This window comes from Parasteatoda tepidariorum, chromosome 1, assembly GCF_043381705.1.
Source record: "Parasteatoda tepidariorum isolate YZ-2023 chromosome 1, CAS_Ptep_4.0, whole genome shotgun sequence".
NCBI lineage: Eukaryota > Metazoa > Arthropoda > Arachnida > Araneae > Theridiidae > Parasteatoda > Parasteatoda tepidariorum.
The window spans coordinates 35,242,911-35,266,955 of record NC_092204.1 but is presented as its reverse complement, the minus strand read 5'-3'; the positions used below and the strand labels follow the sequence as shown (position 1 = coordinate 35,266,955).

The window sequence follows — 24,045 nt, the reverse complement described above, 5'->3', positions numbered from 1 at the left end:
AAGTTTTAAAATAGTGATTTTCTAAATGACAAGTTAATTCTAATATATCTGGGAGTATGTGAAGACAATAGGCACGTTCCGAATTTTTAATAAGATGGTACAGATTTCAAAAAGTTCCAAACCTATAAATGTAGGGTAGAAGAGAAAGGCTGTTGCTTAAGCAGTCAATTAAATCATAAATAAAATATTGTAATATTTTTTTCAATTTTGTAACGGAAAATATTTTTAGCAATGTGCATCATCTGTATTTTTATTCTAACTGTTTCATTAAAATTAAGATTTATTTAAAATATTCATGACTATTATTAAATACAATGATTAATACAGTTTAGAAAAAAGGGTCAAACAAATAAAGTAAATTTGTTTCATAAACTGAAGCAAAGCCAATTGTGAATAAAACGCAAATAATATTTAGAAATGAACACACTTTACTTTCGGATCTAACATCAGTCCTTCTTCAGTGTCTAAGCATTAAAAAATTATTGATGTTTAGATATTGAGGGAGGATCTTATTTAGAGAACTGTAACTACAGATTGTATAGTTTTGTACTTCATTTATGCTTTATTCACTTCAGACTAAATAGCGCAAAGAATATCTTAACCATCTTTTTGACTTGCTCCTTAAATTTCAGAAGTTTTTAATCGAATTTTAATAAGAATTTTATCTCTTGCTATATAGTCAATTTTCCTTATTAAACGTTTGAAATACTTATAATATATTTATAGTGTTAAGTAAAGAACTATAATGTCGTATGGAAGCTACAAATTAAATTATTTGTCCGAAAGTAGGCAGTTGAAAGGTTGGTTATATTTTAGCAAATTGAAGTCATTTGCAGTACGCTCTACTTGAATCTTGAACTTCTTCTTTATAAATATTGAGATGCTAATATTAGAGATATAGTGCTATTTATCAAACAATTCTAGATAATTTTACCTTGAGGTGCGGCAGCTGCAGGTGGGTTGAAATATCCTAAAAAACAAAACCTTGTACGAGAACTCGAAGAACATGCTTTAAAATCATTGGAAAGAAAATTTTTAAATTAAAATAGTTCTACAGATTGAAAAATTTCTTCGATTTGTATTGATGGTTAAGAAAATAAGTTGACTTGCTCCTCAAATTTCAGAAGTTTTTAATCGAATTTTAATAAGAATTTTATCTCTTGCTATGTAGTCAATTTTCCTTATTAAACGTTTGAAATACTTATAATATATTTGTAGTGTTAAGTAAAGAACTATAATGTCGTATGGAAGCTATAAATTAAATTATTTGTCCGAAAGTAGGCAGTTGAAAGGTTGGTTATATTTTGGAAAATTGAAGTCATTTGCAGTACGCTCTACTTGAATCTTGAACTTCTTCTTTATAAATATTGAGATGCTAATATTAGAGATATAGTGCTATTTATCAAACAATTCTAGATAATTTTACCTTGAGGTGCGGCAGCTGCAGGTGGGTTGAAATATCCTAAAAAACAAAACCTTGTACGAGAACTCGAAGAACATGCTTTAAAATCATTGGAAAGAAAATTTTTAAATTAAAATAGTTCTACAGATTGAAAAATTTCTTCGATTTGTATTGATGGTTAAGAAAATAAGTTGACTTGCTCCTCAAATTTCAGAAGTTTTTAATCGAATTTTAATAAGAATTTTATCTCTTGCTATGTAGTCAATTTTCCTTATTAAACGTTTGAAATACTTATAATATATTTGTAGTGTTAAGTAAAGAACTATAATGTCGTATGGAAGCTATAAATTAAATTATTTGTCCGAAAGTAGGCAGTTGAAAGGTTGGTTATATTTTGGAAAATTGAAGTCATTTGCAGTACGCTCTACTTGAATCTTGAACTTCTTCTTTATAAATATTGAGATGCTAATATTAGAGATATAGTGCTATTTATCAAACAATTCTAGATAATTTTACCTTGAGGTGCGGCAGCTGCAGGTGGGTTGAAATATCCTAAAAAACAAAACCTTGTACGAGAACTCGAAGAACATGCTTTAAAATCATTGGAAAGAAAATTTTTAAATTAAAATAGTTCTACAGATTGAAAAATTTCTTCGATTTGTATTGATGGTTAAGAAAATAAGTTGACTTGCTCCTCAAATTTCAGAAGTTTTTAATCGAATTTTAATAAGAATTTTATCTCTTGCTATGTAGTCAATTTTCCTTATTAAACGTTTGAAATACTTATAATATATTTGTAGTGTTAAGTAAAGAACTATAATGTCGTATGGAAGCTATAAATTAAATTATTTGTCCGAAAGTAGGCAGTTGAAAGGTTGGTTATATTTTGGAAAATTGAAGTCATTTGCAGTACGCTCTACTTGAATCTTGAACTTCTTCTTTATAAATATTGAGATGCTAATATTAGAGATATAGTGCTATTTATCAAACAATTCTAGATAATTTTACCTTGAGGTGCGGCAGCTGCAGGTGGGTTGAAATATCCTAAAAAACAAAACCTTGTACGAGAACTCGAAGAACATGCTTTAAAATCATTGGAAAGAAAATTTTTAAATTAAAATAGTTCTACAGATTGAAAAATTTCTTCGATTTGTATTGATGGTTAAGAAAATAAGTTGACTTGCTCCTCAAATTTCAGAAGTTTTTAATCGAATTTTAATAAGAATTTTATCTCTTGCTATGTAGTCAATTTTCCTTATTAAACGTTTGAAATACTTATAATATATTTGTAGTGTTAAGTAAAGAACTATAATGTCGTATGGAAGCTATAAATTAAATTATTTGTCCGAAAGTAGGCAGTTGAAAGGTTGGTTATATTTTGGAAAATTGAAGTCATTTGCAGTACGCTCTACTTGAATCTTGAACTTCTTCTTTATAAATATTGAGATGCTAATATTAGAGATATAGTGCTATTTATCAAACAATTCTAGATAATTTTACCTTGAGGTGCGGCAGCTGCAGGTGGGTTGAAATATCCTAAAAAACAAAACCTTGTACGAGAACTCGAAGAACATGCTTTAAAATCATTGGAAAGAAAATTTTTAAATTAAAATAGTTCTACAGATTGAAAAATTTCTTCGATTTGTATTGATGGTTAAGAAAATAAGTTGACTTGCTCCTCAAATTTCAGAAGTTTTTAATCGAATTTTAATAAGAATTTTATCTCTTGCTATGTAGTCAATTTTCCTTATTAAACGTTTGAAATACTTATAATATATTTGTAGTGTTAAGTAAAGAACTATAATGTCGTATGGAAGCTATAAATTAAATTATTTGTCCGAAAGTAGGCAGTTGAAAGGTTGGTTATATTTTGGAAAATTGAAGTCATTTGCAGTACGCTCTACTTGAATCTTGAACTTCTTCTTTATAAATATTGAGATGCTAATATTAGAGATATAGTGCTATTTATCAAACAATTCTAGATAATTTTACCTTGAGGTGCGGCAGCTGCAGGTGGGTTGAAATATCCTAAAAAACAAAACCTTGTACGAGAACTCGAAGAACATGCTTTAAAATCATTGGAAAGAAAATTTTTAAATTAAAATAGTTCTACAGATTGAAAAATTTCTTCGATTTGTATTGATGGTTAAGAAAATAAGTTGACTTGCTCCTCAAATTTCAGAAGTTTTTAATCGAATTTTAATAAGAATTTTATCTCTTGCTATGTAGTCAATTTTCCTTATTAAACGTTTGAAATACTTATAATATATTTGTAGTGTTAAGTAAAGAACTATAATGTCGTATGGAAGCTATAAATTAAATTATTTGTCCGAAAGTAGGCAGTTGAAAGGTTGGTTATATTTTGGAAAATTGAAGTCATTTGCAGTACGCTCTACTTGAATCTTGAACTTCTTCTTTATAAATATTGAGATGCTAATATTAGAGATATAGTGCTATTTATCAAACAATTCTAGATAATTTTACCTTGAGGTGCGGCAGCTGCAGGTGGGTTGAAATATCCTAAAAAACAAAACCTTGTACGAGAACTCGAAGAACATGCTTTAAAATCATTGGAAAGAAAATTTTTAAATTAAAATAGTTCTACAGATTGAAAAATTTCTTCGATTTGTATTGATGGTTAAGAAAATAAGTTGACTTGCTCCTCAAATTTCAGAAGTTTTTAATCGAATTTTAATAAGAATTTTATCTCTTGCTATGTAGTCAATTTTCCTTATTAAACGTTTGAAATACTTATAATATATTTGTAGTGTTAAGTAAAGAACTATAATGTCGTATGGAAGCTATAAATTAAATTATTTGTCCGAAAGTAGGCAGTTGAAAGGTTGGTTATATTTTGGAAAATTGAAGTCATTTGCAGTACGCTCTACTTGAATCTTGAACTTCTTCTTTATAAATATTGAGATGCTAATATTAGAGATATAGTGCTATTTATCAAACAATTCTAGATAATTTTACCTTGAGGTGCGGCAGCTGCAGGTGGGTTGAAATATCCTAAAAAACAAAACCTTGTACGAGAACTCGAAGAACATGCTTTAAAATCATTGGAAAGAAAATTTTTAAATTAAAATAGTTCTACAGATTGAAAAATTTCTTCGATTTGTATTGATGGTTAAGAAAATAAGTTGACTTGCTCCTCAAATTTCAGAAGTTTTTAATCGAATTTTAATAAGAATTTTATCTCTTGCTATGTAGTCAATTTTCCTTATTAAACGTTTGAAATACTTATAATATATTTGTAGTGTTAAGTAAAGAANTATATATATATATATTCATACATTATATATGTATAGTTCATGAATTAAAAAATTAAAAAACTTAATATTTACTCTGTGGTTGCGCTTCGTAGTACCCTATAAAGAATTAATTTATATGAATTGTAATAGTCGAAAGTAGGAGAATTAGTTCCTTTTATTTTCAAAAAAAAAACTATAATAAGAATTCAAATAATATTTCTTATATTTTAAAATAAAAGACGCAAACTATCAAGTGCATTTCTTTAGCATTTTATCTTTTATTAACAACACTGTTAATTCCCTCACGAAGTTATTTTTTTTTTTTAAAAATTTAGAACACACTTAATGTATTACTATTTTAATTTTTGTTTTTTGTATCTTATTTCAAGTCTCTTGGATATTGGTAAAAGCTGCTAACATGCGTTCATTTATAAAGCATCATAAAAGTTTTGAAATTTAAATTAAAACAAAATCCACTATTAAACTTCCAATTAAAGTTCTTCATTTATCAAATTTTTTGAAAGGTCATTATTCTATATTTTTTTACCCGTGATTTTTATGAAATACTTCAAAGAGGAAAATATTTTAAGCAATTGAAATATCATATGAAAACAACATTTCAAAAAATAATAAGAGTTTTCTTTCAATAAGTAGATCCAAATTTAACGATATCTAATAATTAGAAAATATTTCGCTGAAATAAACTAATTTAAATGAATAGAAGCTTTCTTCATTTCAAATGTTTAGTTAAATTTGGGTACTTATGACATAATTGTGTCTAACCACGTGGCTGTGCCTAACCATAGTTGTGCCCAACCTCGTTTGCTTACATTACAACTCTTAGACTAGGTTTTTTTAACAATCTGGAAAAAATTATTGCATCAGATTTAAATGAATACCAGTAAGTGACGTCATGCGAGTGTTATCAAACCTAAATGGCTGATCCTCTTGTGACATCTAGTTCAACTTTACACGTGTATATCATGTGCGATGCAAAATTCTTAAACTCTGTACTATTTCATTTAAGAAAAAAAAATTAGACATTTTAATTTTTTGTGAACTAAACATTACAGTTTAGTTTATAAAAAAAATAATCATAAGGTGAATATGTAAAGGGGAATCTTATCGCAATCTCTGTAATCAAATAAAATGTCTTAGGCAATCACACAAAAATGTAATAATTTGTCTGAATGAAAGCGTCAGTCTTAAATTAAATCCAATGCACACTTTCTCATATCGTTAAAAAATTATTTAAAATTAGGTTGGTATTCAATTTTTTTGAAGAATTCGACTATTCATTTTTTCGATAAAAAAACATTACTACAAATTTTTTTAATTCAATTCTGTTGATAAAAAATTTATAAGATATATAAATAAATGTCTTAGAGATATTTTAATTCCATGTAATTATTATATTCATATTAAATTTAGAATAATTTCTTCTATCGTATAAATACAAATGGAAAGGATAAAAAATTTTATTCACTGCGCATAAGCTGTAAGTAAATAATCCTCTCTACATTTTGAAATTCATGTATATATATTATGTATACCGACATTTTAAACTTTAATAAAAATGTCCATTAGAATTAAAATTCATACATTTAAAAATTTAAAGACTTAATATTTACTCTGTGGTTGCGCTTCGTAGTACCCTAAAAGGAATTAATTTATATAAATTGTAATAGTCAAGAATAGGAGAATTTTTTCCATTTATATTCTAAATAAATACTCTAAAAAGACTTCAAATAATATTTCTTATATCTTAAAATTTTAAAATAAAGGACGCAAACTATCAAGTGTATTTCTTTAGCATTTTATCTTTTATTAAAAACTATGCTATTTCCCTCACGAAGTTATTACTTTAGTAGCCCAATGACCTACGCTCTCAGTGACATAGTACTTTAAAGTAAAACAGTTAAAAGAGCACCGATACCGCGCACCCTCATTCTCTACTTAGGTTGATCAAAGTGTACTCTACCCGCTAACTGACCACAGAGAGGGATGCTTGACTTCGGCGTTTTACTGGGAACAATTTTTTTTTTTACTGTGAGACGATACGACTACTGCGGGATGACTTACTGCGTCTGACATGTCAGTTGACACATGTCAATTGAAAAGTCTAAAAAAATAGAGCACACATAGAATATCTGAAGTTTATAGGTTACCAGAAGTTTAAACTTTTTAAAATATATATTCATAAAAATATAAGTATAAATGAATAATAATGAATAATAGATATATTAAATAAGTGTTAATGATTTTATGATGATTCTAAAATGTTTTGCTATTATTAATAAAAAAATTCATGTAAAGTTTAAGAAAATTCTTCATCGCGAAATGATAGCTTGTTTTTCCAACTTCCGTAAACCAATTTCTCATAATATATCTGATTATCGATTATTTCATTTCAAAAATTACTTTTAAAATTTCTGCTTGCAAATAATATTACATAGAAAATTTTCATTGTTTCAGCATAAAATAATATTTTATTTCTACTGTTTGTACATTAATCTAATCGAGACAAATGATAGAATACAATGCTACAATAAGATAAAAATTCAAGCAGAAACTAATTTTATTAATGTATGATGTATTATTTTTCAAGCACATTCAATCATAGTAATTATACGTACTCTTACTACAAATTCTTTTAATTCAATTCATTTGATTAAAAATAATATAAGATATTTAAATAAGTGTTTTAGAGACATTTCAATTCCATGTAATTAGCATATTTATATAAATTTTAAAATCATTTTTTTTATTGTATAAATATAAATAACGAAAGAAAAAAAGTTGATTCACTTCGCATAAGCTGTGGGTATATGGAACAAGTAAAATAANGTAGAGATATCAATATAAATTTGAATATAGATATTAAGGGGATATATGTTATTTTATTGAACTTCATAACTTGTTTGAAATAATTAAATCGTAGGCATAACTTGAGTATCTTCTTTCTTTTCATCACGTGTAATATATAAAAAAATATATATATATATATATATATAACCGATATTTTAAACTTTAGTACAAATTTCCACCAGAATTAAAATTTATACATTAAAAAATTTAAAAACTTAATATTTACTCTGTGGTTGCGCTTCGTAGTACCCTAAAAAGAATTAATTTATATAAATTGTAACAGTCAAAAGTAAGAAAATTAGTTCCTCTTATATTCGAAGTAATTACTCTAATATGTCTTCAAATAATCTTTCTTATATCATAAAATTTTAAAATAAAGGACGCAAATTATCAAGTGTATTTCGTTAGCATTTTTTCTTTTATCTAAAACACTGTTATTTCACTCACAAAGTTATTTTATTTAAAACATGTTAGAATATACTTAATGTGTTACGATTTTTATTTTTGTTTTTTGTATTTTATTTTAAATCTCTTGCACATAGTTTAAAGCTGCTAACATGCATTCATTCACAAAGAATAATTTTTTTTTGGAATTTAAATAAAAGCAGCATCCACTATTACACTTCTAACCAAAGTTTCTCATTAGTCAAATGTTTTGAATGTTCATTAATATATTTGTTTCACCTGTGATTTTCATGAAATACTTTAAAGAGAAAAACATATGAAGCATTTGAAATATCACATGAAAAACAACATTTCGAAAAATAATAAGATTTTTCTTTAATTATGTAGATCCAAATTTCAAAATATCTAATAATTAGCAACAATTTCGCTGAAATAAACTATTTTAAACTATTTCGCTGAAATAAACTATTTCAATGTGTAATGAATTTAATGTTGTTAGATATATTAATGATTTGATTTTGTTTAATCGTGATAATTATAATTTTATCTATCCTAAAGATTTTGAAGAAAACTAATGAGAATTGCATAAATGTGGAATATTTGGATTTTATAATTGATTTTGTACATAAAATAATTAAAATTGGAGTTTCCGTTAAACGAAAAGCTTGTAAATTTAAAGTTTTGTTTTTAAATTTTGATACTAATCAGTGTAATAAAATTTTCCCAAATTAAGTATTTTCGCAATTGGTAAGGATTAAAAATATTTGCAAAGACGCCGAAAGTTTTCAGGAGGCTGTGCATAATTTTTTGAATAATTTGAGTAATAATGATTTTTCTTTTAATTATTGTAACGTTAATTTTCTGATTAAGAAAACGATTGAAGAATACTAGTTTATTATTTATTTTAACAAGGCGAAATTCAAGTCTTAACTGTGCAGCCCCAGTTAAGCATTATATTAATTTGTTACGTAATCTTTTCTTTTACTATTCTGTTTCTCATTCTGTGCATTTTAATAGAGGGCGTTGTTTTCTTTCGTTTTAGGTGTTTTCTTTGCATTTAGTTTGTTTGTGAAATCGCTGCTTGACCACTTTAATGAGAGTTTTTATTTTCACTAGATTTTGTTTGAATTTCTTTTCTGATTTGGTTTTATGTATTTCATATATTTTTTCCTGGACTTCTACAAAACCTTCGGGGTACTGAGAGAGCTAATTTTGGAATTTGTCTTCTCTCTCAATAGAAGAGGTTTTGTTTTATGGTTTCAGAGGCCGTTATCCCCTGAAGACGTTTGCTTCGGTGATCATATTTTTATTTCCTTCGTTTTCTTTATTGCTTCATTTAGTCTTTCATTCGAAAATTCTTCTGCTTTTAAGCGCGTTTCTTTCAAAGATACTTTTGTCAATTTAGAATTAAATATTTTGTTTTATTTTATTAGAAGATTTCTATATTTCAATTGTTTAGTTAAATTTGGGTACTTGAAACTAATCACATAGTTATGCCTAACCACGTGGCTATGCCTAACAATAACCACGCATGTTTACGTTACAACTCTTAGGCCAGGATTTCTTAACAATCTGAAAACAGTTATTGCATCAGATATAATTGAATTTCCGTAAGTGACGTCAAGCGAGCGATATTAAACCTAATGAGCAGATCCTCTTGTGACGTGGATTTCAAGTTCACACGTGACTATCATGTGGGATGCAAAATTCTTAACTCTGCACTGTTTAATTTAAAAAAAACATCAGTCAATTTAATTTTTTGCAAACTATACTTCACAGCCAGGTTTATAAAAATAATCATAAGGTAGTAAACTTATCATGAGGAATATGTAGATCGCGTTAGCAGGAATCTTATCGCGATCTCTGTAATCAAATAAAATGGCTCAGGTAATCAGACAAAAAATTAATACCTTGTCTGAATGAAAGCGTCAAACTTAAATTAAATTCAATGCACACTTTCTCATATCGTTAAAAAATCACTTAAAATTAGGTAGGTAGGAATTTTATTGCGTCGCACTAGAACTGCTGAATGGGCTATTCGCGACCGTCTGGGATACTTCCCTAACAATTATTATAAGAAATCCCATCACAATCTCTATCCTCAGAGGAGGGCTCCTTCTCTTTAGTAGCTCGATGACATACGCACTGAGGGACCTAGTACTTTTAAGTAGAACAGTTTAACAAGGACCGATACCGCGCAATCTCTCGGTCTCTACATAGGCCTGATCAAAGTCTTCTCTAACCGCTTACTGACCACAGCCAGCGATGCTGACTTCGGTGTTTTACTTCGAACAATGCCTTTCCGATAAGACTACTACGGGATAACTTACTTCGACTGACATTCATTTCTTTGAATGTAAAATTAAACACTTTTGACTACCATCTACAGTGCGATTACGTATAAAACACTTACCGCCATGTCCATCTGGGTAATATGTTTCTGAAAAACAATTGAAAAGTCTAAAAAATGGAGCACACATAGAATATCTGAAGTTTATAGGTTACCAGTAGTTTAAACTTTTCAAAATATATATTCATAAAATTATAGGTATATTTAAATAATAATGAATAATAGATATATTGAATAAGTGTTAATGATTTTATAATGATTCTAAAATGTTTTGATATTTGACTTTAATAAAATTCTTCATCGTGAAATGGTAGCTGGCTTCTGAACTTCCATAAACCAATTTTTCATAATATATCTGATTATCGATTATTTCCTTTCAAAATTAATGTTTGAATTTCTGCTTGCAAATAGTCTTACATAAAAAATTTTCATTGTTTAAGCATGAAATAATATTTTATGTCTACTGTTTTACTTCAAACTAATGCAGACAAATAATAGAATACAATACTACATAATGATTAGTAGATAAAAATTCATGCAGAAACTAAACTTATTAATATATGATTTATTATTTTTCAAGCACATTCAATCACAATTATTATAAGTACTCTTCCAAAAAAATATTTTGAGAAGTTTTAAAGTCAAAAACTGTAATTTTCTTCTTTGTTTATTTAATATTTTTTTATATTTATTTTTTACAGCAGAACTAGAAAGATTTATATTACAAAGAATAATACCGAATAAACATACATATGCGAAAAATAAAATTTCTCTCTCAACTGCTATCTATAATTTTAAGTCGCCTTGAAAAAGAATTCCCAGCCACTCCTTAAAATTGTATTTTTTGAAATGATAAATTATTCCTTAGAAATTGTAAATTTCTACCATATTTTAAAACTACATTAGTAATATTACTCAACTAGGAATACAGTAGGGGTGTCACAAAACATTTGGAATATAGGGCACAGTCTTTAAAAGTTTGAAAAAAATACATATACTTACGATGGTAACGAAAAACTAAATTCAAATTTTGAATATTATATATTAATAATATTAGTAGTTATAAAGTAATAATAATAATAAAAACGTTAATGATATCGAAATTATAAATATTAGTATTGAAAAATTATGGCTTTAAATAAATGTATTATTATATTATCAATAATATGACATTTAAAAAAATATATGGGTACTTATAAATCATTTTATTTTTTTAAACTAATAGATTTCTTTATAAGGATCGAGATGCTAAAATTAGAGATATAATGCTATTTATCAAACAATTCTAGCTAATTTTACCTTGAGGTCCGGCAGCTGCAGGTGGGTTGAAATATCCTAAAAAACAAACACTTGTACGTCAACTCGAAGAACATGCTTTAAAATCATTAGAAAGAAAATTTTTAAATTAAAATGGTTCTATAGATTGAACAATTTCTTTGTTTTGTATTGATGGTTAAGAAAATAAGTTCTTGCGATTATTTAAGCAATTAGTATATATATAATACCGATATTTTAAACTTTAGTACAAAAATCCACCAGAATTAAAATTCTTACATTAAAATACACATAACATAATATTTACTATAATAATATAAAACATAATATAAAACATAATACAAACATAACATAATATAAACATAACATAATATAAAACATAATATTTACCCTGCGGTTGCCGTTCGTAGTACCCTACGAATAAGCAGTTTATATAAATTATTATAGTCAAAAGTAGAAAAATTAGTTTCTCTTATTTTCTAAGTAATTAAGCTAATAAGACTTCAAATAATATTTCTTATATCATAAAATTTTTAAATAAAAGGCGGAAACTATCAAGTGTATTTCGTTAGCATTTTTTCTTTTATCTAAAACACTGTTATTTCACTCACAAAGTTATATTATTTTAAAAAATGTTCGAATATACTTAATGCATTTCGATTATAATTTTATTTTTTGTATTTTCTTTCATAGCTATTGGACATAGTTTAAAGCTGCTAATATGCATTCATTTATAAGGCATAAATTAATTTTTTTTTGAATTTAAATAAAAACAACATCCACTATTACACTTCCAACAAAAGTTCCTCATTTGTTAAATGTTTTGAATGTTCACTAATCCATTTTTTTCCCTGTGATTTTCATCAAATACATCGAAGAGGAAAATATATAAAGCTTTTGAAATATCATATGAAAACAACATTTCAAAAAATAAGATTTTTCTTCAAATAAGTAGATCCAAATTTCAAAACATCTTATAATTAACAAAGATTTTGCTGAAATAAACTATTTTAAATGCATAGAAGGTTATCGAAATTCGTAGCGGCATTTTGATAAATATTTATTTAATGAGAAAATTGATAAATCTTATTATTTAGACTTATGTAGGTTTAACCTTTTTGAGAATATGTGTTTTAATCGTTTAGATTTTTATAAACAAATTATTGGAATTCCACAAGGTAATTCCTTTTCTGATGCTATCGCTAATATTTTTTTACACATTTTTAAAGCTAAATATCCTGAGTATAATGAATTTAGCGCTTTTAGATATATTGATGATATGATTTTGTTTAATTGTTATAATTATAATTTCATTTATATTATGTATCCTAAAGATTTGGCTTTGAAGAAAACTAATGAGAATTGCTTAAATGTTAAATATTTAGATTTTAAAATTGATATTGTTGATAAAATAATTAAAATTGGTGTTTTTGATAAACGAAAAACTTGTAAATCTAAAGTTTTTTTTTCTGCAACTATAATACTAATCTGTGTAATAAAATTTTCAAAAATTTAGTTATTCACAATTGGTTAGGATTAAAAATATTTGCAATGACGTTGAAAGTTTTTAGGAGGCTGTGAATAAATTTTTGAATAATTTGAGTAATAACGATTTTTCTTTTAATTATTGCAATGTTAATTTTTTGATTAAGAAAATGATTGAAGAATACTAGTTTATTATTTATTTTAACAAGGCGAAATTCAAGTCTTAACTGTGCAGCCCCCGTTAAGCATTATATTAATTTGTTACGTAATCTTTTCTTTTACTATTCTTTTTCTCATTCTGCGAATTTTAATAGAGGGCGTTGTTTTCTTTTGTTTTAAGTGCTTCCTTTGCATTTAGTTTGTTTGTGAAATCGCTGTTTAACCGCTTTAATGACAGTTTTTATTTTCTCGAGATTTTGCTTGAATTTCCTTTCTGATTTGGTTTTATGCATTTCATGTATTTTTTCCTGAACTTCTACAAAGCCTTCGAGGTACTGAGAGAGCAAATTTTGGCATTTGTCCTCTCTCTCAATAGAAAAGGTTTTGTTTTACGACTTCAGAGGCCGGTACACCCTTAAGATGTTGGCTTCGGTGGTCATATTTTTATTTTTATTTCCTTCGTTTTCTTATTGCTTCATTTATTCTTTCCTTTGAAAATTCTGCTGTTTTTAAGAGCGTTTCTTTCAAAGATAGTTTTGTCAATTTAGAATTAAATATGATGTATTCTTTCACTAGAAGATTTCCATATTTCAATTGTTTAGTTAAATTTGGGTACTTGAAACTAATCACATAGTTACGCCTAACCACGTGGCTGTGCCTAACCAAGTTTGTTTACATTACAACTCTTAGACTAGGATTTCTTAACAATCTGAATAAAATAATTGCATCAGGTATAATTGAATACCTGTAAGTGACGTCATGAGAGCGTTATCAAACCTAACGATCTGATCCTCTTGTGACGTCAAGCTCAAGTTCACACGTGTATATCATGTGGGACGCTAAATAAAAAACTCTGTACTGTTCAATTTAAAAAAAAAAAAACATTAGTCAATTTAATTTTTTGCAAACTATACTTTACAGCCAGGTTTATAAGAATAATCATAAGGTAGTAAAATAATCATAAGAATTATGTAGATTGCAATAAGGGGAATCTTATCGCGATCTCTGTAATCAAGTAAAATGGCTCAGGTATTCAGACAAAAAATTATTACTTTGTCTGAATGAAAGAGTCAAACTTATATTAATCCTATGCACACTTTCTCATATCGTTAAAAAATCACTTAAAATTAGGTAGGTAGGAATTTTATTGCGTCGCACTAGAACTGCTCAATGGGATATGCGCGACATTCTGGGATACTTCCCTAAAAATGATTTTAAGACATCCGACCACAATCTCTATCCTCAGCAGAGGGCTCCTTCACTTTAGTAGCCCAATCACCTACGCTCTTACTGACCTAGTACTTTAAAGTAGAACAGTTTAATGAGGACCGATACCGCGCACTCTCGGTCTCTACATAGGCTGATCCAAGTCTTCTCTACCCGCTTACTGATCACAGCCAGTGATGCTTGACTTCGGTGTTTTACTGGGAACAATGTCTTTACGATAAGACTACTACGGGATAACTTACTTCGTCTGACATTAATTTCTTTGAATGTAAAATTAAACACTATTGACTACCATCTACAGTACGATTACGTAAAAAACACTTACCGCCATGTCCATCTGGGTAATATGTATCTGAAAAGCAATTGAAAAGTCTAAATAAATAGAGCACACATAGAATATCTGAAGTTTATAGGTTACCAGAAGTTTAAACTTTTCATAATATATATTTATAAAATTTTAGGTATAAATAAATAATAATGAATAATAGATATATTGAATAAGTGTACATGATTTTATGATGATTCTAAAATGTTTTGCTATTGTTATGAAAAAAACTTCATGTAAATTTTAAGAAAATTTTTCATCGGGAAATGATAGCTTGCTTCTGAACTTCCATAAACCAATTTTTCATAATACATCAGATTATCGATTATTTCATTTCAAAATTAATACTTGATTTTCTGCTTGCAAATACACTCTATAACAAAACAATCGACGCACCAAGAAGCAATCATCGGATTGCTTTGAAATTTCATATGCTTGAATGTTTTGAACAGATATGGCTGGAATGATGCCAACTGGGGACGTGTAGTCCTTAGCTACGAAACCCGCTTCCAACTGTGTCCTGGCGATAATCGAAAACGTGTTTCGAGAAGCACAGGGCAAAGGGGGGGGGATCCTGCCTTCACTATTGCACGCCACACCGGCCCTCAACAAGGCATTATGGTCTGGAGTGTCATTTCCTTTGACAGCCGGACCCCTTTGGTCGTCATTAGAGGTACACTTACTGCACTGCGGTACGTCTACGACATCCTAAGACCTGTTTTGCTACCGTTTCTTTTGCAGCGCCCTGGGCTGGTTTTTCAGCAGGACAATGCCAGACCGCATACGGCACGTGTTGCTATGAACTGTCTGCAAGCTTGTGAACTCTTCCTTGGCCTGCCAGATCACCAAATCTCTCTCCCATCGAGCATATCTGGGATATAATGGGAAGGCGATTGCATCTGGCACGGAATGTTGATGAACTCGTTCGACAATTGGATTGAATTTGGCAGGAAATACCGCAAGAGACCATCCGGGAGCTTTATCGGTCTATGCCACGCCGTGTGGCAGCTTGTATCCAGGCTAGAGGCGGGTCAACACCTTATTGAACTTGTTACTGTAACTCTGCAATAAATTATTCAATTTTTCTGAAATTTTAATCATTTACTATTCTGTACATTGTCTTCCTATCCACCAATTTTCGTTTCAATCGGACAACTCCTTCTTAGTGCGTTGATTTTTTTGTTATAGAGTGTAGTATTACAAAAAAGATTTTCATTGTTTCAGCTTGAAATACTATTTTATTTCTACTGTTTTACTTCAAACTAATGCAGACAAGTAGTAGAATACAATACTACGATAAGATAAAAATTCATAAGGAAACTAAACTTATTAATATATAATTTATTATTTTTCAAGCACATTCAATCACAATAATTATAAGTACTCTTCCAACAGAATATTTTTTGCAGTTTTTAAGTCAAAAACTTTCATTTTTTTCCTTGTTTATTTAATATTTTTTTTATTTATTTTTTACTGAAGAATTATAAAGATTTATATTACGAAGAATAATATCGAATAGACATGCATATGCGAATAATACTTACGATGGTAACGAAAAACTAAAATCAAATTTTGAATATTATATATTATCAACATTAGTAGTAATAAAGCAATAATAATTATAAAAATGTTAATGATATCGAAAATATTAAGATTGAATAAATATTGCATTAAATAAATTTATTATTATATTATCAATAATATGACGTTTAAAAAAATATATGGGTGCTTATAAATCATTTTATTTTTTAAACTAATGGATTTCCTCATAAGAATTAAGATGCTAAAATTAGAGATATAATGCTATTTATCAAACATTTCTAGCAAATTTTACCTTGAGGTGCTGGAGCAGCTGGGTTGAAATTTCCTAAAAAACAAACACTTGTACGTAAACTCGAAGGACATGCTTTAAAATCATTAGGAAGTAAATTTTTAAATTAAAATAGTTCTGTAGATTGAAAATTTTCTTTTTCAATCTAATTTTTTAAATTAGATTGAAACACAATTTTTCAAAAAAAATTGAATACCTAAATGATTTTGCTAACTCGAATATAGATAAATTAAATAAATGCCGGAATAATTCTAATTAAATTTTTGTTTTATTTAGCAGTTCATGTACTAAGAGGTTGGTTGGTTGTTACTTCAATGAGTGGGTCAAGCTACTGCTTAATAAAAATTACTCTGGATCCATATGAATAACTTAATCGAAATATGTTCAAAATAATAATTTTAAATAATTTCTCAGAGCTAGGTTCTACTTTAAATTCTTTTAATTTAATGACATTTGTTTATTTTGCAAAAACATGCGATTTCTTAATTTTTATTATATGAAGGTACTAAAAGACCATATTTTTGTATTGTGTTGAGTTTCTTAGAATATATAAATTTTTGCACAATGATTTGGGACAGAATGGAGATAATTTATTTGATATAAAACCTTTTCAAGTGCCTTACTTTAATTCATTTTTTTTAAAAATTACTTATTTTATTTTTTTTATTTCACAGCCGCTGTTGTAGAGCTGCGACCCGATTCTAAATGAATGACTGTCACTTTACAACTTTGGAGCCTACTAATTTTGAACCAAACCCGGAAGACGAATAAAGCATCCTAAATCAAGCATTGGAAAAACTAACCTTCGTGGAAGAGTATGTGATAGAACCAACCCACATTTGCCTTTATTGCAGAGAAAAATGACTATAACATTACTGTTGCAAAGGAATACCAACCCATATTCCGCCTAACACTGAGGTTGTTTTAAGTTAGCACTGTAGCAGTGTAAGCCGGAAGTAGGATTTACATCAACCATCCACCGCCGGAATTGGAACCTGGGTAACCACATTGGTTAGCGAACTCCATATCTCTTGGACCACCGTAACTCAATAATACTTATGTAAAATCCTTTATCATTTTTCTTAAAAGGAATTAAACTGCTATCTCATTTGAAGAATTATTACATAATTTATAATGGATGAACTGCCTTTCGTTTTTTCGTTTAACATTACCTAACATCATCCTGATTTTAACAGCAATAACAGCTGACAACATCTGAAGAAATAACTGAACTAGAATGAACTTACCATAAATTATTATTATTATTTGGATCACATAAAAATAAAATTAATATAAATGTCTCAATATTTAGTTTTACATCATGTTTCTTCTTATAATCACACTTTTTTTATGAAAGCATTTTACGACTCATTTCAGATCCAATTGTGTCTCTACTCAATACTTTTCATATTAAATAAAGTTTCTGATGCCAATATTTACATTATGTACATCTTATGCATACATTAAACTTAAGATGTTGTGCACCAGTTAATATCTCTTTTTTTGTTTTTATGAAATATTATAATTGATTTCGATTTATATCAAGACATGTATGGTCTCCAAGATAAATAATGTGCATTATGGAACCAATTGAGGCTACCAACTCTTAAGGCTACCAATTGAGTTATTGAATTATTAGCATTAAAAAAGTTTAAATAACGTCTTCTATTATCAAAAATTTATTAAATTATTTAATAAATTTTGTTGTACTGGTGCTAATTTTTGAAAATTTTGCTCAGACATTTCTTTTTTAAATTCAATATTTAACTTTGTTCTGAAAATAAAAAATGTTTGTTTTGTAAATATTTATTGAAAAAGCAATGTTGAATTTGCTAAAGTCTTTTAAATTCTGTTGCCACAAATTTTGAAATTATTTTTTTATCATTTCAAAGCAAATTTGAATTTTGCTATGATTTCCATAATGCACATTATAAGTTTTTATTTAACTAATATAGTTTCTTAGCAACTGAAACGCAAAAAAGTTGTTTTTAACACAATTTTTAATTTTGATTTTTTTTATTTTCCTCGTCAATTATATTGTTTGAAATTTAGGTTTTTACATGAAAAAATAAAAACAGAATTAAAAAAATTAAAAAAATAGAATAAAAAAAGTTTTAAAAAAGCAGAATTCACGTTATAGAAATCTTTTCAAAATTGTCTTAAAATAAATATCATACAATCCATGAATAAAAATATGATAACCATAATAATCAAACATTGACTCAAAAACTTATGAAAATGGTTTTAGTGTCAGTATATATTGTGCCTCACCATCGGATTGGAATGGAAATCAATAAAAAAAGATATCTCTTACCATAAAATTGAGGCATGGCTAAAATCATGTAAAATTAACTGTTATACAATGTTAGTAGGTTCTAGATAACAATAAAATACAGAATCAAATGATAAAATTTATAAAAAAAATTAATTAAGAGGCCAGGGATAGCCTGATTAGTAGGGCATTGGGCCCATATCCAAAAAGTCATGAGTTCCGTTCCCACTGGCCTAAAATTCTCCGTGTAGTAAATGGTGACTAGTGCACGTCAAATCCGTCTGGTCATAAAGTCCTCCCAAGAACAAATTATAGCTCTGGAAGTACTGAATTGAAGATTGAAAGTTCTCTAGTTCAGATCAAAATTTATATCTATACAGGGAGGATAATATATAAGGGTCAACCCTATAAAGTACTGTTACCCCTATATGACTTTGATTAGGCTGTGATCAATAAATTAACTTTGGAAAAAGTTAATTTATTGATTACAGCCTAATCAAAGTTTTATATGGGTAACAGTACAGAATTGGTGCCGTGACAAGGTTAGGCAAATTGGATAGAAATGGCACAAATTGGCGCCGTGACCTTTTACATTTCCAGATGATAGCAATTCACGTTTTATGTGTTTTATTTTGTATTATATTGGGAATGCATAAATGCATTTATGCATTTCCAATTTTGAGGCAGAGATAAAAAATTTCATACACGTATATTTATGATATTTGGATTATAATCTAATATGTGTCCCAAATATAAACCTTCGCAACAGGGTGACCGAACGAGTGAGTTTATACAAGGCAATTTTTCCCTTTTTTCGCATGCTGATCAGGAAAATTATGCTAAGGATTTGCTAGACAAATTACATAATACTTATGCAACGGCATGGGATAACTTGGAAAAATCTGCAACAGCTAGAGAAAATAGCAGGGAAAAACAAGCAAAGGACTATAATTTTAATTTCAATGAGATAGTGTAGTGTTTTAATCCTGTTTTAAAGGAGAACAAGTGTAAGATATCCTGACCTCCTGTGGTCAGCTTGGGAATATCTTGTTAAAAATAGAGTTAATCAGTAATGTTCTTAAAATTAATAGTAGTTTGAACTTCTTGGGCTCAAATTTGACTCCTCTTTTCTGTTTCCTCGCAAGCTGCTCTTTGTGAGGAACAGATTTGATTTTAGGGATAAAAATCTAAAAGTAGGTTTAAAGCTGTGTGATGCTTTTAGAGATTTTGAACTTTAAGTGGGAATTTGTTTTGAACAGCTTAAAGAAAGAATTTTTTTCCCCTTTGATACCAGTAATTTAGCGTTCTTTGTTTCTTGATGGCGTTCCAGGTCATCTTAACAAATTGTGCTTTAGTATTTCAAAAAATTAAAAGTATCTTTTAATTTTTTTGGTGAGGCGATGGCATTGTAATAAATAGAAATTTATTGTAATTTTTTTTTAATATTTTTGAAGATGGGTTACTTTTTCAGCGGAAATAGTTCGCTTATTTCATCAATAGATGGCTGCACTGGTTAGCTCTGCTTATTTTCGAATTCTTGTGAGTTTTTATGGTGTAACTTGATTTGCCTCCAGATGGCAGCACTATTATAAAGTTTAAATGTCATCACTATATTGATATTTATTAGAAATTGTAATTATCCTTTTAAATTGGGATTTTTGGGTTAAATTATGTGGATTTAAGTTTATTTATATTTAATTAGTATTGTCTTATCAGTTTTATAATGTATTATTTAATTTGGGACTGTTTTTCTCATGGAACTTTTTTTTTGTTCTGACGTCCACTGGTTGCGTGACTGCTCGTGGGAGGAAAACAGGTTAGTCTGAGGTTCTTTCGCCTTGCTGACAAAAGAATAAAAAGGTTGTGAATAGTAACTGAGGGCGAAAACACAGTAATACAACAAAATCTTACATTCTTTGATAATGATATACCAATAGTCGATAAAGCGACTTATTTAGGACAAACTATCAACAAAAATCTCAACTGGAATGACCACATAAACCATATCATAGCAAAATCATATAGCATTTATAATAAACTCAAATGTCTTTTAAACCCACATTCTAAATTATCTCTTAAGAATAAAAAAATTCATTTATATTACATATATTAGACCCATATTAACATATGCATCACCAGCCTGGTGCAATTTAAATAAAGCACAGGCAAAAAAGCTCAATGTATTCCAAAATAAAATGTTGCGTAGACTCAGCGGAGTCCCATATTACATCAGAAACAATGCTATTCATAGAGACTTTAAATTAAAAACCTTAACCGAAACTATCTTAGATATTAATATTAACTTCTTCAATAAAGCAATAAATTGCGATGTTGCAAACTACAATAAAATTTTTCAAACTGAAATGTATATTGAGGATAGTAAAATTAGACCGATAGCGCACTTCCTCACGAGTGACGTAATTCTTTCAAATAATCTTAAAATTGCACAATTTAAACCCTGAAATCTAATTTTCTCTTTAATTTAATTGAATTAAAAAAGGCCTTTTTTTTAGGGCCTAAATTTATCTTCAAAATTTCCTAGTTCAATAGTACACCACTATCAAAACTGGCGCTACAAAATTACTTGTACCCAGGAAATTCTAGACCCGCCCAGATCCCAACTACTGGACCAATCAGATCTTAGCACCACCCCAATATGATCTTAATAGTTCTTTTGCTTAATCTTTTCCTTTCTAGATTCCACATCAAGACAGAAACATCTAAAGACCAACAAGTTGAAGATGAAGAGGTGAAAGGCCTCAGCCAAATCAAGGACGAAGACGAAGACTGAGGGAGAATGGACGGTACCGCTGAGAGGTTGATGAATTAAAGCTGGAGTCGCTGAGAAAGGGGATCTAAGACGGAAGCCGCTATGTTCGTATCTGTTTTCCTATCCCAAGCGTCTCAATGCTGAAAGTCAGTTGTCCCGCAAGTGCGAACTGCCTTACTAGAAGGAAGCCCAAAGAAGCTTGAAGTGCTGTCTATCAGAGAATGGAATGTTGACCTGATCCACGCGTCTAGCGGCAATACCGGTGGGCGTTACAGGGATTTGGTCCGTATTTTGGTGTGAATTTATAAATTTATTATATATATTTTATATAATAAATATTATAATTTATAAGTTCGATTTTAGTACAGTTTTAAAAGAATAATTTACCCTAACTTTTCATTGTTTCTACTGTATTTTAAGATATATATTTTGAGATAAGTTTTTTCGTGTTTACAGGACTCAAAGAGTATTATGATCTATATTTTTAATTGATTTTAGTAGATTTTATGATAAGTGTGCCTTTGATTCTGAATTGTTTTTCCGAGATTTGGAATAATAGAATGTTGAGCCTTAGATTTTTAATTGCATTTTATTGAAAAGATAATTTTGTGCTGATAAATATTAAACTTGAAGTAACGTATAATTTGGAAGTAGTTGATATCTTCTTGATAGCATTTGGAAATGTTTTGATTGCGTTTTTGTGTGAAAATTTGAGTATTAATAAAATTGATTGTCAATGTTAAATGTTTCAAGTAATTCCTTAAATGATTTTCTTTGTTGAACATGGGTAACTGTTACCAAAGTTAATTTATTGATCACAGCATAATCAAAGTATCAAGGGTGACAGTACAATAAACGGGCTGTGACGCGTGTATGGCCGAGTGTATGACGCATTCTAGCCGAGTGTATGACGCATTCAAAAACATGAAATGCTCTCTCTGTCTTAAATATGCTTGGATTCACCAAGCAGGCGTGATGATGTATGCTATAGTCGTAACAACAGCAATAATATTAAGAGGCTCCGCTCAAAAACCTCAGGAATTTTTCCCTAATTCGACACTTTAAAAAAAGATAATTTTGTATATAAAACATACAATTGATATAATTTTATGTAAGAACATCTTGTTATTATGCTAATTGTAAAAGATAAGCGATTACTTTTATTTGAAGTATGACGCAGGAAAAAGTAATATATGAGAAGTAATTTTACTCGTTACAATTTATAACAATAATATTATACTTCATAACAGTTCAAGATGCAAACGATATTTAACTCAATTGCGATATTTATATTCTTGAAAAAATTCGATAGATATGTTGTCACTTGTGCTTTTAATTTTATGTATCTATTTTTTGTTACTTTTGGCAACAACTCAAGTAGGAGCTTAGAACATAATTAATTCGACAGACATATGTTTCGACCGCAATCGATAAATAATCGTTATTAAAAGCAAAAAAAAAAGTTAAAAAAAATTCACGAAAACAACTCTTAATATTAAAATAACTGTTGAACAAATTGGTATTTTTAAAAAGAACTCGCGTTTAGTTTAAAATTGAAAATGACCCTTTCTGCACTTTCATTTTATTAAATACATCAGATCAAAACTGCTATAACTAATTAATTTTTAAAAACCTTATTAAATTTTCATATGAATTCTAGAAATTTAATTATCTGAATAAGGATTACGAAACACCTTGTATAAAATAAAAAAGAATCCTTAAATACTATCTTTATTTTTATTTTATTTTTTTAAATGTCATATGTAACGATTTTATAACAGTTGTTTTCAACTTACGTATTGGAAATACACCAACTATAAAATATAAAAATTAAGTTAGATTTTATTATTATTTTTAGAATTTTTTTTTTAATTATCACTTTTATTAGATGATGGCAATGATTACAATCCATGATATAAGCAGTTACTGTTTCATAGTTTTTAAAAAATAATACCTCCCAAGATGCTACATGCTAGAATAAGCTGATATAATGACATTGCTCCAAACGGAAAACACAGGAAACGCAGCTATCCAATGCAGCTTCCGCTTAAACACTAAAACAGGGAAATTATTTTCGAGATATCATTAAATACGTACCTAAGTTCAGAGGCTGTAATTGTGTCACTTCTTGTACGACCGCTGCATTTGCTTTAGTGATAGCATCTTTAATTTACTCCTTTTTTATGGCATAAGAATAATGGCAAAGGCAAAATGTGAATGATGTATATTTTCTATTTGTTTTTATTTCGTCTCAAGCTCCAAAATTGAAAATATATAAACATATATGTTAAGCAATATATTTACAGTTGTTTATGAGGTATATGTGATATACATTTTTAGGTAAACATTTCAGGGTTAAAACCTTTCAAAAAGTTTCCGCAGATAAAATTTTCATCAGGGTAATTTCTATTTTATTTAGTAA

At 28.3% G+C, this 24,045-nt stretch overlaps 1 protein-coding gene across 1 annotated transcript in view; it reads right to left on the bottom strand.

Moving 5' to 3' along the window:
• LOC122273570 (protein SSXT) overlaps window positions 1–23,713 on the bottom strand; it is a 29,437-nt gene extending 5,724 nt beyond the window's left edge. Inside the window, exons 1-17 of the mRNA XM_071185200.1 lie at window positions 23,578–23,713; window positions 23,420–23,437; window positions 18,896–18,913; window positions 16,585–16,617; window positions 16,295–16,309; window positions 14,751–14,777; window positions 11,945–11,968; window positions 11,579–11,614; window positions 11,282–11,296; window positions 10,343–10,369; window positions 7,751–7,774; window positions 6,288–6,311; window positions 4,750–4,773; window positions 4,379–4,414; window positions 3,887–3,922; window positions 3,395–3,430; window positions 935–970 (exon numbers count right to left, since the gene is read on the bottom strand). Of these exons, the coding sequence (XP_071041301.1) occupies window positions 935–970; window positions 3,395–3,430; window positions 3,887–3,922; window positions 4,379–4,414; window positions 4,750–4,773; window positions 6,288–6,311; window positions 7,751–7,774; window positions 10,343–10,369; window positions 11,282–11,296; window positions 11,579–11,614; window positions 11,945–11,968; window positions 14,751–14,777; window positions 16,295–16,309; window positions 16,585–16,617; window positions 18,896–18,913; window positions 23,420–23,437; window positions 23,578–23,620 (472 nt within the window). The 5' untranslated portion in view covers window positions 23,621–23,713. The remainder of the gene's footprint in view (window positions 1–934; window positions 971–3,394; window positions 3,431–3,886; window positions 3,923–4,378; window positions 4,415–4,749; window positions 4,774–6,287; window positions 6,312–7,750; window positions 7,775–10,342; window positions 10,370–11,281; window positions 11,297–11,578; window positions 11,615–11,944; window positions 11,969–14,750; window positions 14,778–16,294; window positions 16,310–16,584; window positions 16,618–18,895; window positions 18,914–23,419; window positions 23,438–23,577) is intronic.
• Between the last annotated feature and the right edge of the window lie 332 nt (window positions 23,714–24,045).